This window comes from Opisthocomus hoazin, chromosome 8, assembly GCF_030867145.1.
Source record: "Opisthocomus hoazin isolate bOpiHoa1 chromosome 8, bOpiHoa1.hap1, whole genome shotgun sequence".
In the NCBI taxonomy this organism is placed as follows: domain Eukaryota; kingdom Metazoa; phylum Chordata; class Aves; order Opisthocomiformes; family Opisthocomidae; genus Opisthocomus; species Opisthocomus hoazin.
Window position 1 is genome coordinate 8,796,389 of NC_134421.1, and position 14,381 is coordinate 8,810,769.

The window sequence follows — 14,381 nt, forward strand, 5'->3', positions numbered from 1 at the left end:
AGACAAATGACTACACCATTCGTGAAGCCAGCTCTGCACAGGGTGATTTTCACTTCTGCACTAGGCCATCCATCGCCACGTTCCCTGGATGGCCAGCAAAGGCACAGGGAGGTTTAGATTGGATATTAGGAAAAAATTCTTTACTGAAAGAGTGGTCAGACATCAGAACAGGCTGTCCAGGGAGGTGGTTGAGTCCCCGTCCCTGGAAGTGTTTAAAAAACGTATAGATGTGGCACTTTGGGACATGGTTTAGCAGGCATGGTGGTGTTGGATGGACGGTTGGACTTTATGATCTTAGAGGTCTCTTCCAACCTTAATGATTCTATGATTTTCTTTTCCATGTCTGCTCCAAGTAGCACAGGTCAACTCTGTCCCCTGGCTGAATGCTGCTTCTGGGCAGCGGGGTGTAACTTCCACTGCTCACCCAGGCAAAGCAGCGGCTTCTGAGCTGCTGGAGAAAGCCCTTCAGTTCTCTCAGGGGTGAGTCAGGGCAAGGGGAGGAGCCGAGGCCAGCGGAGGACCCAACCCCTGAAAGCCAAAGCAGAAAGAGCTCTTTTAAGAGTTCCCTTCAGTTCAAGCCATTAGTTGCCCGGTGAGAAGCCAGCGCAGGGAAAGGCCTTACCTTCCGCGGGGCTCCTCAGCCCACACGATGCCAGCAGACTGGCATCACCAGGCTGAAGCTGGTGCCAACCCCGGGCACCAACCTGCCTGGATCCCGCTTTTCTAGAGAGAGGATTCACTATCAACAGGGCCGTATCGCACAGCTGCACTCCAGTGCCGTTATCGTTATTAAACGCCATCAGCCGTCGCCCAGTTCCCGCCCATTACTGACAGATAACGATTCTCTGCTGATCTCAGAAACGCCCGCACCGTTGCCTTCAACCTTCTCTGTCTAGCAAGGTGCTAAGTTACTGGGGTCCTGCCACGTTGACCACGGACACCGAGTGCTGCACTTGGACCAGATCTTTTCCCACCGTGAGGAAAGCAAACAAGCTGTACTTGCTTTTTCTACAGAAAATATTTATTTGCAAGAAATGAAAAGCATAACATACTTTAGCTACATACATGTTTAGGCTACAAAAGCAGGTAGTCTGTCCTTTCGTGGAATCAAGCAGACCATTTAAAACGGAAACCCAGCAATTTCTTTCCACCCAATGGCCATGTTTGCAGGGTGACCCATCAGGTGGGACCGCATCCAGACGACAGCGCTTGTACGGAAACAGGGAGGCCCCCGAACACACTTAGAGTTCAGCAGGCTGACGGCCGAAGGACAGATCTCCGCAGTCAGAAGAGGCTCCAAGGCACTTGACCAAGGAGTGCAGGGGCTGTGCTTTTGCACTAACATCACTGTCCTTTTCATCAGAGTTTTCGGTGTTTGCACAAACCCACACTGTGTCCACATGAACACAGGGAAAGATGAGCTGAAATGCCTTTGGGGTGTCAGCGCAGAGTGACCCGGAGCGATGGCTTTGGCCCTGGATACGTATTTCTCTTCAAGAGGGTAACACCAGGTGATTCGCCCTCGGGAGGCCCAGCGACTCTCAGGGAAGCCGTGATGTCCTCACACCACGCGTGGCCCTCAGAGCAAGCTGCTTCCCCTGGCTGGCACCTCACTGCGCCCCGGGGCAGTTATGGCAGGAGCGCTCCCAGGGAAGGGAGGGGGGATCTTTAGGTCCTTTCCAAGAAGACCAGCTCAACAAATTGTGTTCCTTGAGCTGTCAGCTCCTAGAGGCCACTTTTTAAGGCTAACTTACACCATTTAAACAACAACAAAGCATCCGTAGCTGTAATTCTGCAGAACAAAAATGACACCTGAAGATACAATAAAGCCTAAAGTAATTATTTTTTTTTTGTACCAAGCCAGAGCTGTCCTACAGAAAGGCCAGACAATTTATGCACACACACAAAATGACAAAGTGGGACAACTTTCAGTCGAAAATCGCTAACGGGGCAGACTTCAGGCAGCAATTTACACTACAGTTTTACGTGTGCTCGGTGATGTGGAATGTGAACAGGTTTCAGAGAGGAACGCCTGGACTTTCTCTTGCACCAAGTGGAACGTGCCCCGTGTGTTCAGGTAGATCCCTTTTATTTGGTGATGCTTACTGCATTGAAAAAACAACTCTGCCCTCTTTTTTTTAATTGCCCACCATGCACACGTGCACAGATACAGACACGCTCGGACTCGTTGTTGCTAAGTGTGCAAATGAAGAAAGCAAGACACCACTACATCAGCACCACTGAATTAAAATCTGATATGGCAAAGTAAGTCAGATACGAGCAGAGTTCTGTTAAAAGAAATCGACTGCTCTCCTCTGCCTCCCCCTCTCTCCCTCCCACTCCCTTAATTACGGGCTGCTAAAGTTCAAAAACATTTTTAGCTGCTGGTTGGAAGGAAAAATGGCATAGACCATAAAGGGCAGAGACGCATAAACAGGACTGCATAGTATTAAAGAGCAAGGGGGAGAGAAAAGCTAAAGCAAGGCAGGAACTAATGAAGAAGCCTGTCGTTGCTGAGTTCTGGAATCAAGAACTAGGAGGTTTCTCTGTAATGTCAGGAGTCCCCTCACTGGCCATTTCTGTCATCTTTTCCGTAAGACAGGTCTACAAACCCAGCTTCCCCATGTTTTGTTCTCACCTATTCAGTTCTAACTCTTAGAAGAAGAGCATGGAGGTGGGCTTTAGGGCAGAGAAAAGACTACTGGTAATAAGGAATACTGAAACTCCGTTTCAGCATCACAAATGAGTTTCCTGTGAGACGCACTCTTTCTGTGTAGGAAGTCAATTCAGGTATGTGCCTCGTCAAAGCAGAAAAAGGCCTGACACGAAAACCACAAAGCCAAACGGCAAGTTCCCTGTCAATCCCGGAGTCTCCAATGGACGCTGATCACCTAAGCCATGCACTAGTAACTGAGGTCACACCCTCAACGTCTCCCTGAATGCCCGCTGTCATTCCATGGGCCGTGAGAAAGCTACAATATCCCGGCCCACTGATTGACTCCTTACATCTGATTTGTAAAGACCTTAACATATAAGCCAGGTCATTCATCTGTACAACCCCCAAAGCTCTTCATCCTTAACACTACAGTGCAAAGCAGCAAAACATCATAGCACTACACTACTTAGAGGCAAGTACAACTTTCATAGTTACAAAGTACTGACCTACCATTTCACCTTCAGAATACAAAATGTTCCCTTTCTAATTAGTGACTTGAGAAAGAAATATTTTAGTCACTAAGAGTATAAAAATACTCCATATACTTCTGTTCTTAGCTGCATGGGTTTTGTGCAATGGCCTCTTGGCATCAGCTAGAATCTAGAGCCCAAATACTCAGCGGAAATCCCTCCCAACGCAGCAATTAATATCATCCATTTACTTGACCTACATTCTAAATGCATCTAGACAGAATTCACCGCTGACAGTTTGGGGGGATGGGAGTAGAAAGGTGGGTTGGTTTTTTTAACAGGAAAAAAAAAACAAAGAAGAAAAGTTTTGATATTCATTTTCAGCTCTACATTAGAAAAATCAAGAATACATTGAGACACATTGCTACACAGAGAGATATGGAAGGGGTCCCCTGCCAGAATAAATCAGACCTGCAGCCTCCAAAAGCCTAAGTGAGAACCGTGCTGCGTTGTATCAGCTGGGATCTGGCCTAAGAACCTCAGCCTAATCCATTATTAACCCGTGCTGCTGAAAAATATTGAATGGTATGGATGAAATAAGAGAAATGCAGCAAAGAACTACAAATAGCCTGGGAAAAAAAAGCCCCAACATTATCTACACACTGGTAACAAGGTCAGAACTGTCACATGCCCCGTGCTTGATACTTTTTAAATGTGTATATATAAAAAAATAATGCCCTACATTCCTTCGTAGTTCATCTCGCTAGAAGCAAAGACACAACAGATCTAGACACGCTTTAAAGCTATGGGCCAAAAAGTAAGTTTAGTGGCGTGTATAAAATCCTGCTGACAAGTAGCATAATGTTACAGCTGAAGACTCTAACGATCACTTAAGTCCTCTGGTGGAAATGGAAATTAAATAGCCCATAAGGCCTTTGCCTACCCTGTCCACACACACGTTATTCTACAGCACCGATCGCTGGAAAAAGCGTACTGGCAGGAGACTAAGACCTGAAGTAATACAGCTCAGCTAATTAAAAGCCCTTATCTGGCATTCTCCCTGAATACGCCTCACCACTCCTCCCCTCCGCCCCGAACACCGAGCACACACAGCTGCCTCTCCACGCGGTCTGCAGGGCTTCAACGTCCCCACTCGGGCCGCCCCGCACCGCTGCGGCTGGCCGTGCAGCTGCGTGTGTCCTGCCCCCTCCGTCCCCTGCCAGGGACGGGACACGGGCATCCGCTGCTGCCCGAGACGGCGAGGTCCCCGTCGCGCAACAGCCTGCCGGCAGGTGATGACGGGAGAGTCGCTGGCCCCTAGTATCTAGCGGAGAAACCTGTTGTACTAAGGCCCCCGAAGAAAAATGAGCACAAACATCCCAAAGTAAAGCAAAGGTTTTCCTTATCATAAAGAAGTAATATTTAATATAGTAAATCCCCAAGCAATACATGTGCTAGGTCAAGAGATTCCCCAAAAGAGTACCTAAAAATAAATTAATGGGATTATACAAATGAAGATTACAGAAAGAGATTATCAAACAGTTACAAGAAAATTGGTATTGCCGAACTGGCTTGGATGAATTGGTTCAGAGGCCTGACACAGACCGTGGCCAGTTTAAAATGCTCCAGATGCAAGCATGACTATCTCCCAGTCAGATTGGAAATGACATGCCCAAATCAAGCAAAGAAAATGGGAAAGCTTTAATGGCGACTAGCACAGCAGGTTTCAGAGGTGGGGGAAGGTGTTTGGGCTATGCAAAATTGTCTGTCCTGCAAGTATTGAGAAATAATTCAATTACGGTTTTAATGCAGCGAAGTCAGCTCTGTCTGCAATGGGAGGTGACCCATTTAACCGGTGATGGGCACGAGCTCAGGCACAGTGGCCTCCGACTCACACGCCGTGCAAAATGCAAGAGTAGTAAGAGCAGTGCCAGGCTCGACAGCTTGGGGCCCCTTTTGCAGAAGACTTAAACCATTCAGTTGCCCTCAAAGGCGTCAAACCATGGGTGCTCTGAAAAAACCCCGACCATTTAAGGGATTTTCTAAGCTATGACCTTGCCCACGTAACTGCCCAGCCACATGCGAACGGAAGGGTCAGTCCCAGCCTTCTCCTGTCACTTTGCTGACCTCATGTGGCTGAGCAACGCAGCCATCCCTTGTGGCACCCACCAGTGTTCATTTTTTTATGCGAAGCCATAAATCATTTCTCCAAAAAACCCCCACCAAAGTCGTCGGTGGGTACTGGAATGATGCAGAGGACCCAACAGGATCACTGTAAAGAGGAAGAGGCTTTAGGGAGGAGACTGACCCACGTCAAGAAGGGAACGCTTGCAAAACAGATTACAAGGGCATTTCTCCTCTCACCGCCACCGAAGGTAAAATAATAAAAAGGCACTTGCGTAGGAGAATAGGGCATTACCCAGAAAGCCCGTCTGTACACCAAAACTCATTACAGCTTCATGGAGCCGGGTACGTGTTTCACTGTCACTGATGTGAAACACCTTAAAACGGCACAGTGGGGACTGATCCACCGCCTGCTGTAACCCACCAAACTCTTTCCATTAACTTCACTGAGTTTTGAGTCAGGCCTGAGGGTGGCAAAATACGATACCGAAGGGAGAAAGTCTAAGGAGAATGAAGAAGAGGAAAGGAGCTGGTGTGGCAGCTGCTGTAATAAAATAGAAATCCAGTATTTTACAAAATAGAGTACTTGCAGGAAGTATCTACTGTACATGGTAAAAAAATTACTTGTAAGGCTACGACGTTAGTTTTTCCCTTATTTATCATTAGGAAAAAAAAACCAAAAAAGATCTTCAAAATTGTCTATTTTTTTTTAAATCAATGACTTCTGGTAAACTGTAAAGTCGCTATATGCTAGCCTGCTGAATTAGGATTTTCACATGAAATCCATCCTCAGTGGAGTCTGAGCACCCTTCTGTAGTAACCAGATAAAGCCCTGCTCAAATCCTGGGGTAGGTTCGACTGTGCCACTCCAAGGACAAACTGCAGGCAGCACAGCTCAGGCAAAGGCACGGCCAGGGCACCGAGAGAGGGAAAACCCTCAAAGGCAAGAGCTACACGGGACAAGGAGGAAACAAAGTAGGCAGAAAAGCACTGGGCCAGGATCAGACCTGAATGCTGCTCTTGGCTTTTCCACTGAACTTGGGCCAGTCGCTTCACGCCCCTATGTGCCCATCTCATCTCTCTTTTGCTTTCTCTGCTGCCTACGCGCTTCATTCCTCAGGTCAGGGGCTGTCTTGCCCTACAGTCAATACAGTATCTGCCACCTCCAGGCCTGAACTGTGCCTAGCTGGGGCTGCCTACACCCCTTGTCCTTTTGGCTGAGCAGTTGGTCTATGACCACATCTCTGGAAAAGGAGGTAAGAGGAAGATAAGACCCATGGCTTTATTTTAGGGCAATTCAAGTTCAGGGGGAAGGAACGGGTGTTCAGTGATATTTGTATGTCCCATTTCAGAGTTTGCCCAGATCATTTGCAGGGTTAGGGAAGCTCAATTCTCTTCATTGCGACTGCTTCAACAAAATTTTGCAAAGCTAATAAATACTATTTACAACAGTAACAGGAAGATGGCAAGGAAAGGAAAATACAGGACAATCTGAGACCGGGTCTACATAAGAAATTCCACCAATGCATCTAAGAAGCCAATAAATTAAATCCATATGGTCCTCCCAGTAGGCACTTCTGGTTTAAGCCTTACATTGATTTAGTTTGTTGGGAAGGAACTGATTTAAGCTAAACAGATTAGCCTTGCAGACTAAAGGACATCCATCCAAAAGATTACATAATTTTTTTTTAAAAAATCTGCTTTCTAAACAGATTTAGTTAAACTAGTGTAATTCTCCCACACAGACGAAGTGTGACAAGACAGCGACTGATCTTTGCTTAAATTCCACAAGGGTGGAAGCAGTAGAGAAGCCTACGAAGACTGCTTTCAACACAGACAGAAACCTACCCCACTAAAGGGTAGAAGAAGAGAGAAAGAACTAGGGGAGGACAATTCAGCAGCATCACTGCCCACCTCTCTCCTGCCTGTGCTGTTAACACAACAGTATCGGGGTCCATTCCTGTCCCTTCAGAAGCAGACCAGACAACGTGCTTCTAAATCCCCACAGAAGGCTCAAGCGCTGCGGACCAGCAGGCACGGAGCAGTGGCTAGGTTCTGAGCGGCATCACGCTGCGTCTCCTCCTTCTCTCAGTTCCATCTCCCAAGAAACCTATCGCTCACACGCTCCCATCAGTTTTGCATATTCCACTCTTCTACAGAGTGTCTTTGTGCTCTGATTAGGATGTGTGCATGCATGCACGCACACCCACCGGTCACCGGCACGCTGCTGGCATCATCCACCATCGTAACTCATTCCTGTCCGTGCGGTATCAGACAGGAAAGGAATAAAAGCAAAGACAGGCACTGTGTGTGAAGTGAGGAAGGGAGTTACAAAGACAAGAGATCCCATCTGCAGTCACAGCCTCACCAGTCAATGCAGAAGTTGAACTCCCTCTCTTTTGTGCTTTGGTTCACTGAAGATGACAAGTCAGGGGGACTTTGGCTGAAAATATGTGGGAAAGAGGGAAGTCAAGAAAAAAGGCCTTTTTTATTTTTAAGAGGTGGCATTGACTCTTCTATCTATTTCAATTATCTTCAGTGTTTCATTTCCTTCTAGTTCGGAGCTGACTCTGCAGGGAACAAAAAAAACAGAACAACAAAAGTTAACACTAATACTAATTTTTAAAAGCGCATATCCTGCTTGAATTGGCTAATGCTAAAAAGGCACTCAGTATTTACCAGGTACTTGTCAGCTGGAGCATGGTAACACACCGAATCAGTCACCTCTTTGACTCTAGGTATAACTTTGACACAAGTGCTCAGAAGGCACGCTTGGGGTGATGCAGCCCATCCTAGCCCTCAGAACAGCACGCTTCCAAACCAAACCCCTCTGTCCGCTGCTTGGTGTCTTGCCTGTTAGCAGAGACCAAGACCTGCGCCAGCAGGACAGTGGCAGGACAAGAAAAGGTAGACTGGAAAGAAAACTGCACACACATATTTAAACCAGTGAATCTTTCTCTTTGCAGAGGCCCCAAGAACTTACATTTACACTAAAAAAAAAAATTATGAAGGAGTTCCGTGTTAAGTAGTTCAGATAACTTTACAGGCCTGTCTCTTAAGCCTGAGTCCTGCAAACCCTCCGCAGTAACGCTTTAGTAAGATCACTGCTGCGAGAAGCTCCAGCTCTTCACACCGTAACCTCACAGAAAGCCCAGTGAGTCACAGCCTCATGCTTCCACCCAACTGGTAAAAGCTTATTCCTTTAGAAGACACACAAGTAAGTGCTTAAGGAAGTGGGTAGGCACAACTAACAGCCTTGCAGGGGTGAGGTTTCTGGCAGAAGCACTGAGTTTGGTAGCCGTATTGCTACAACACTGTTGCAACTCTTCTCAAGAACACCAATAACTTTGCCTATAAGCTGTCCATATACAGACCAAACTCCTCATCTTTCACAGTGCCCAGCACAGCTGAGCTCCCAGTCTTACTGCTGGCCTCCAGGAACAAACAACAGTGACGCTGCACACCCGTGCGACAAGCAGCCCCCCAGGCACTCACCTGTGCTGCTGCAGGCCCAGCAGCACCGATTTCTCGAGCCTCGTCTCGTTGGCTATTGTGAACTGCATGATATCGTCCTGCGGCGTCCCTGCCATGGCTTCCAGCGACAGCGCTGTGTACTTGGAGGGGTCTGCTTGCCTGTCATTGCGGTCTGCGAAGGAGATCGGGCTTGACGACTCCTCCAGTTGGTGAGGCTCTTCATAAATTAGCAGACTCCTTGACCTCACTGCATACAAAGACAGAAGGCAAAAAGAGATGAGAAACAGCCAGCTCCGAGAACAGCCCTGGTCATTGCAGACACTGGAAACAGTCAGAGCAGAACTAAAGCCGCAAAGGTCTTTTCTTTTCATAGTGATTAACTGGTAATTTGATAGCTGAGGAAAGGTAACACAGCAATGGTCCAGGTAGGGATCAAAAAGCTCTGGATTATTCACAAAACAAGAACAAAATGGAACAATCATTTTGATAATTTACGTTTAAAACAACTGGTTCATTACAGGCATGTAATAGTAACAGTTTCCCACTGAGTCCTTGGGCTCTTTGTTGACACCGGCAAAGGGCACACCAGCTGATACCAGTTGCATGTTTTAACAGCACAAACATTTGCTAACGAGGGGAAATCCTGCTGCCTGTTACAGATCACTAGCTTTAGTTCCACAAACGGAATCAAAACTGCTTTAAACAGAAGTACCAAGCAGGCTAGTGGGGAAAGGCTTTGCCCATGTCTATGCAGTCTTCTGCCATCAGAACAGCTTGCCAAGCTTTCCTTTGAAAGACACAGGTGTACCAAGGAATGCCCACTAAGGAGCTTGAGGAGAGGGTTAGGCATGGGGGGTGGAAAACAAGTGCCGAAGCACAATCGAGCAGGGAGCAAGACTGGGACAGTTGTGACTTACCAATGGAGTCTGTGTAGGACTCTGGCGAGGCATGCTGGCTGGGCAACACCATCTTTGTAGCAGAAGGGTATGGCCCATAGCTCTGCGAGAAGCTGCCAAAAACTACTGCGAAGCACAGCACCACCATCTGGCAAAGGGAGGATGCACAAGAGGTGAGTGCGCTAGCTCTTGGCCCTCACGCTCACGTCAGGACTGAGAATCAAGACCAAGCAGATCTGATACTTATTCAAAACAAATTATTTGAGGCTATTTTCACCACTACAGACAGTGTCTCTTAGCAAAGGCACATATACAGTAACAATTCCACATTTTAAAGGGCAGACTGCGATGCTGGAGTTGTTTTCAATGCCTGCCACCGTTTAGCCTGCTGCGTCATTCGCTCCCAAAGCTGAAAAGCAGGCACAGCCGCCACGTGTGTTTTACAGATACTGCCCGGAATTTCCAAGGTTACTTCTGCAGCTGGCCCCAGCCTTGCTTTGAAGAGGCAGAGAGGTTAGCAGACTAATTTCCACCTATTTATAGCACTAGTATAAAGGGAGCTTGCTATCTGACTGTAAGGAGGGAAAAAGGTAACGTTTCATTCTAATCCTTTTCTTATCCTGACTTCTATTACTGAAATAGCACTGAGGGAGATTTACAGCCTTAGTCATATGTTTATTTGGATGAGCAAGTTTATTTTCACTGGTATGAAAAGAATTGAGCATCAAAGGTCATGCTTGTTTTCTTTTTACAACTCTAGACAATATGGTAGGAAACAATAACACAGGTCACTCAGAGGAGCAGGGCTCCTTCTTTCGTCACTGCAGCACCCAATCAAAAGCACAGGCCCAGTCTCCTCCAGAATTTAATGCCTTCCCACAACCATTAATCATCACCAGCCACGAGCGGAGGCTACCTCGAAATTAGTTGTCAAATTTTGAAGAGAGACTTCCCAAGCTGAGAATTTGCAAGGGAGGGGCTTCGGAGAACAAGGGATGTGCCTTTGAGCAGCAGAAAGGGATTCTCGCTCCCCAGCAACGCCCAGCTTTGGGGACACTCACCATAAGACAGGTCCCTGTCTGCGTGCTAGCTGCCTTACACGAACGGGACACTTTCCCAGCAACCATGGCTTGGAGTCTCTGCAACTGCTGCAGAAGCGTTCTGGAAAGCAAAGACAGCGGACAAGCATCAAATGCACTGATCTACCTGCGGATTAAACAGCTTTCTGCTTCAAATTCCACACCTGGCAATACTACAGTATTTATGACAAGGCACAGATCATTAAAGTCCTCCCCTGGAACACAGCAGCAAGGAATGTTTTACAAGATTTTTACATGTATTAGCACCGGATCTTTCAGAAAGATCTTCTGGCTTTCCCTCAACAATTACTGCTTCGGTACTTTCAGGAGGCTCTTAAAAACAAAAACTGTATTTTCAGTGTTTCTACAAGGAACAATTCTGGTAAGCACACAAACAACTGAAACTGCTCTAGGTACAAGTGACTAGGTGCATATACAACCCGGTTCTGTGTCATCACTGCAGCAGGAGTTTCGCCGCTCTGCGAGAACATGCAGAAGCAAGTTTATAACTGCTCTCATTGGTGGCAGAGGCACACAGCTACCTCCTGTTGCTGAAAACCTGCTGTACAGTGGTTTGGACCACAGGCTGGACCATTTTCAAAGAGAAGGTCTCAAAGCTAGACATAGGCACAGACTTCATTTCTCATAAACTCATTTATTAAAGTACTTTATTGCTATTTTCTAAGTCCTCCAGGAGTTGACAAAAATAACAGATCCTTGAAGTGGCTACTCTGTGTCTTTCAGAGGTCCCAACCATGATGGCAGTTCTGTTCTGGCTGGAGTCAACAGTCCCAGACCAGGAAGGTATTCCGTCTTTCTAGCTGTTTTTCTTCTGCTGTATCATCATCAATTACTACAGTTAGGTTACTAGTCATTTACATGGCAAATTATTTCAAAGAAAGATTGGTGTAGGGTTTTCACGGCAGTTTTCATTTCGTTTTTATTAAAGCTTTCTAACAGACAGGGAGTAATCCAAACACTTGCCCTCAATCCAGTCAAATGCAGTACAATGTCACATCAGGATGTTAACTTTGCTGTTTGTTTCCAATTTTACTTTTCCTTTCTCCTGTAAGTCTCACAACCTATTGCAGAGCGTACCCCCCAAAAAACTCCAGGCAACAGCTTTGGAGGCTGTGACGTCAAACGCTAAAGCAAGAGGCAAGGTTAGGATGTCAGAAAAAATAGAAGGATTATTTTAAGATCAAACTGGCTAAAAGCTAATTGTAGGACAGACCCAGAGGTGCCTTCGCAGCTCAATATACACCTGTCTGCCTATTATTATAGACTGTTTTAATCATCAATGCTCATTGCTAATTAGGGTTTAATGAATTCAAGGACTTCAGGAATGCATTCTGAAACGAGCACAAGGCATGCTCACAGCACAGATTTATCTGGGCCAACAGATCCTTCTCAATTTATTAAGCAAGGATGTCTTGCATGCTCTTGAAAGCACGGTTTATTCTGCAACTCAATATTTAAAAAAAGAAAGTGATTTGTCTAATTCAGTCCTCTATTCACTCTTAGAGAGCCCACAGGCAAATTAAGAGATGGAAACACTGTCCATCAAATAAATGAGACCATCCAAATTTCCTGTTCCCTTCTGCATCTTTTCCCAACTCCTCCTCCCATGCCACATGGCATAGGGTTCACAAAGACCTGTGCACATGGTATATATAATTTTCTGGCACAGAACATGCTGTATACAGTATTCCCACCGTATGCCACCAGCTATGCTATATAGCAATACCTTTTTGACCCTGCAATTTCTGTGCTATCACAGAAGACTAAATTTTCCCCCCGTTTCAGGCCTGAGTCACTGGGCTTGACACAAAACAGCTCTGCAGAGCGAGGAGGAAGGAGCTCTCCTCCTCCCCAGCTCAGGGGCTGGCAGTAGCAGCAGCCTGGAAATGCTGATCACTCTTGCCACTTTTTGTGGAGGCGTCAGCGAGAAAGCAGCTAATGGCTGGTGAGGAAATCAACAGAGAAGAGGCACTTCTCATTTTCCTCATCTCTGCCTTTTTATGTCCAACTTCAAAAACCTGCTGGGCAGAGAGGGCCCAGAGCGCTTTCTTTTCGAGAAGTTTCATTAGGCAGGTATTCAGAGGTCTCCTACACACAGAGGAAGATCCATCACCCACCTTGTTTACCAACCACCTTCATAAAAAATGTCTTTCCCCCAAGTCATTGATCTGTCTGAGCAGAGCTACTGTCTTCTTCCCAGCAGACAAGGACTGAGTGTTAGGAGCGGACAGGCTACAGGTGCATTTTCAAACTAAGAGCAAGAGCCAAAGCAAGAGCAAGAAACAAGTTTGTTCAGGGATGGTACAAGTTTACCCTGCCACTGCCAAAATGGGGCCCTCCTTGGTGCTTTTATTCTCTATTTGAATCTAGAATGGTGGGAGACTAGATGCTAAAGTCAAAAGCTCTCCTTTCCCATGCAAAAGCTGCCTTCGTGGTCACTGGATGGCTGCAGGGATGATCTGGACTAAGAGAGAGGAAAGGAGCAGCTCTCAGCTCTGTGCAACAGGAACTTTGGTTAAACAGAGATGCTCCAGCAGCAAGGCCACTAACACTCCTAGTGAAACACACTGCCTATGGCCAAGTCCTAACAGGAGAAAATGCAATCCCAAGGCAGCGTGCACAGGGGGGTTTGCACCCACAGGGCCTATTTTCACGGTGTCTGACACATTTCCCGGTGATATTCAATTAGAGGGTCACCTCCGTAGGAGGCGTGAACGTGCTTTCACGCTTTTCCCTGCCAATGGCAGCACCTCATAGGAAAGCTGTAAAGTGACTGAAGACTCCTGCTCTCCCTTCCACACACTGCCAGCAAATTCACTCTGCCTGCGATGTCTTGTTTTCGTGTGCACATTCACGTACTCCTCTTCAGAAGAGTCCCTTTCACTACCAAAGTAGGGAGTAAGTCAAGGCTTCCCCTCTGCTTTCAGTGACACTTTAAGAAGAGGAAATCCATCTCTCCAGGACCTAGACACCCGGGAGGCTTCCTCAATTCCTTGTTTATGTTTAAAATCCAACGTCGATCTAAACTAAAAAGACAGCTTCTAGGGGACATCAAACACCGTTTATTTTGATCAAGATTTTTTCAGAGAATTTACCTACTTCGTGAGAAACAAAACTTAATTTTGTCAAGGAGAGAGAAAAATTACTCTGTCTTCCAACTCTACACACAGATGCCTTCTCTCCCTGTATTCGCAGGAAAGAGAGCAAATCCTAAAGTAAGGTTTTCACTTAACGACCAAAATGCCTCAAAGCAGAAAAGTATCCAGAATTTTTCCTCATTTGAATTCAAAAAGAAATCCAGCAATTTTTCATCAAAGATGTTTCAGCATAAAAACACTGCCCTGCTGCTTTGAAAACAAGCAGTCGCTCCAAGGCTGCCACACTTTGTCAGCTATTATAAGGGTGGTCCGAAGTGAAGTGCAAGATATCTCACTGCAGCTAAATTCAGGTCCTGCCATCCTTGAAAATGACTTGGTAAAATGGCCTTACCAGCCCCAAATAAAGGACAGCCATGCAAATCAGTGAAGCCTGGCAGCTTTGGTGCTGACAGACTCTTGGTGGGTCACACTGATATGCAATTTGATCTTTAGGTGACTGCTCAATAGCTTGAGCAGGAGCATGAGAAATGAAAGCACATCCCAGTTTTATTTAAAAACCACTG

The 14,381-nt window shown here is 46.4% G+C and overlaps 1 protein-coding gene across 2 annotated transcripts in view; it reads right to left on the bottom strand.

Moving 5' to 3' along the window:
• Window positions 1-1,003: 1,003 nt before the first annotated feature.
• Window positions 1,004-14,381, bottom strand: part of CREB3L2 (cAMP responsive element binding protein 3 like 2) — an 89,046-nt gene continuing 75,668 nt past the window's right edge. For both annotated transcript variants that reach the window (XM_075429412.1, XM_075429411.1), the window contains exons 9-12: window positions 10,682-10,781; window positions 9,642-9,768; window positions 8,746-8,971; window positions 1,004-7,820 (exon numbers count right to left, since the gene is read on the bottom strand). In XM_075429412.1, the coding sequence (XP_075285527.1) occupies window positions 7,745-7,820; window positions 8,746-8,971; window positions 9,642-9,768; window positions 10,682-10,781 (529 nt within the window). In that variant the 3' untranslated portion in view covers window positions 1,004-7,744. The remainder of the gene's footprint in view (window positions 7,821-8,745; window positions 8,972-9,641; window positions 9,769-10,681; window positions 10,782-14,381) is intronic.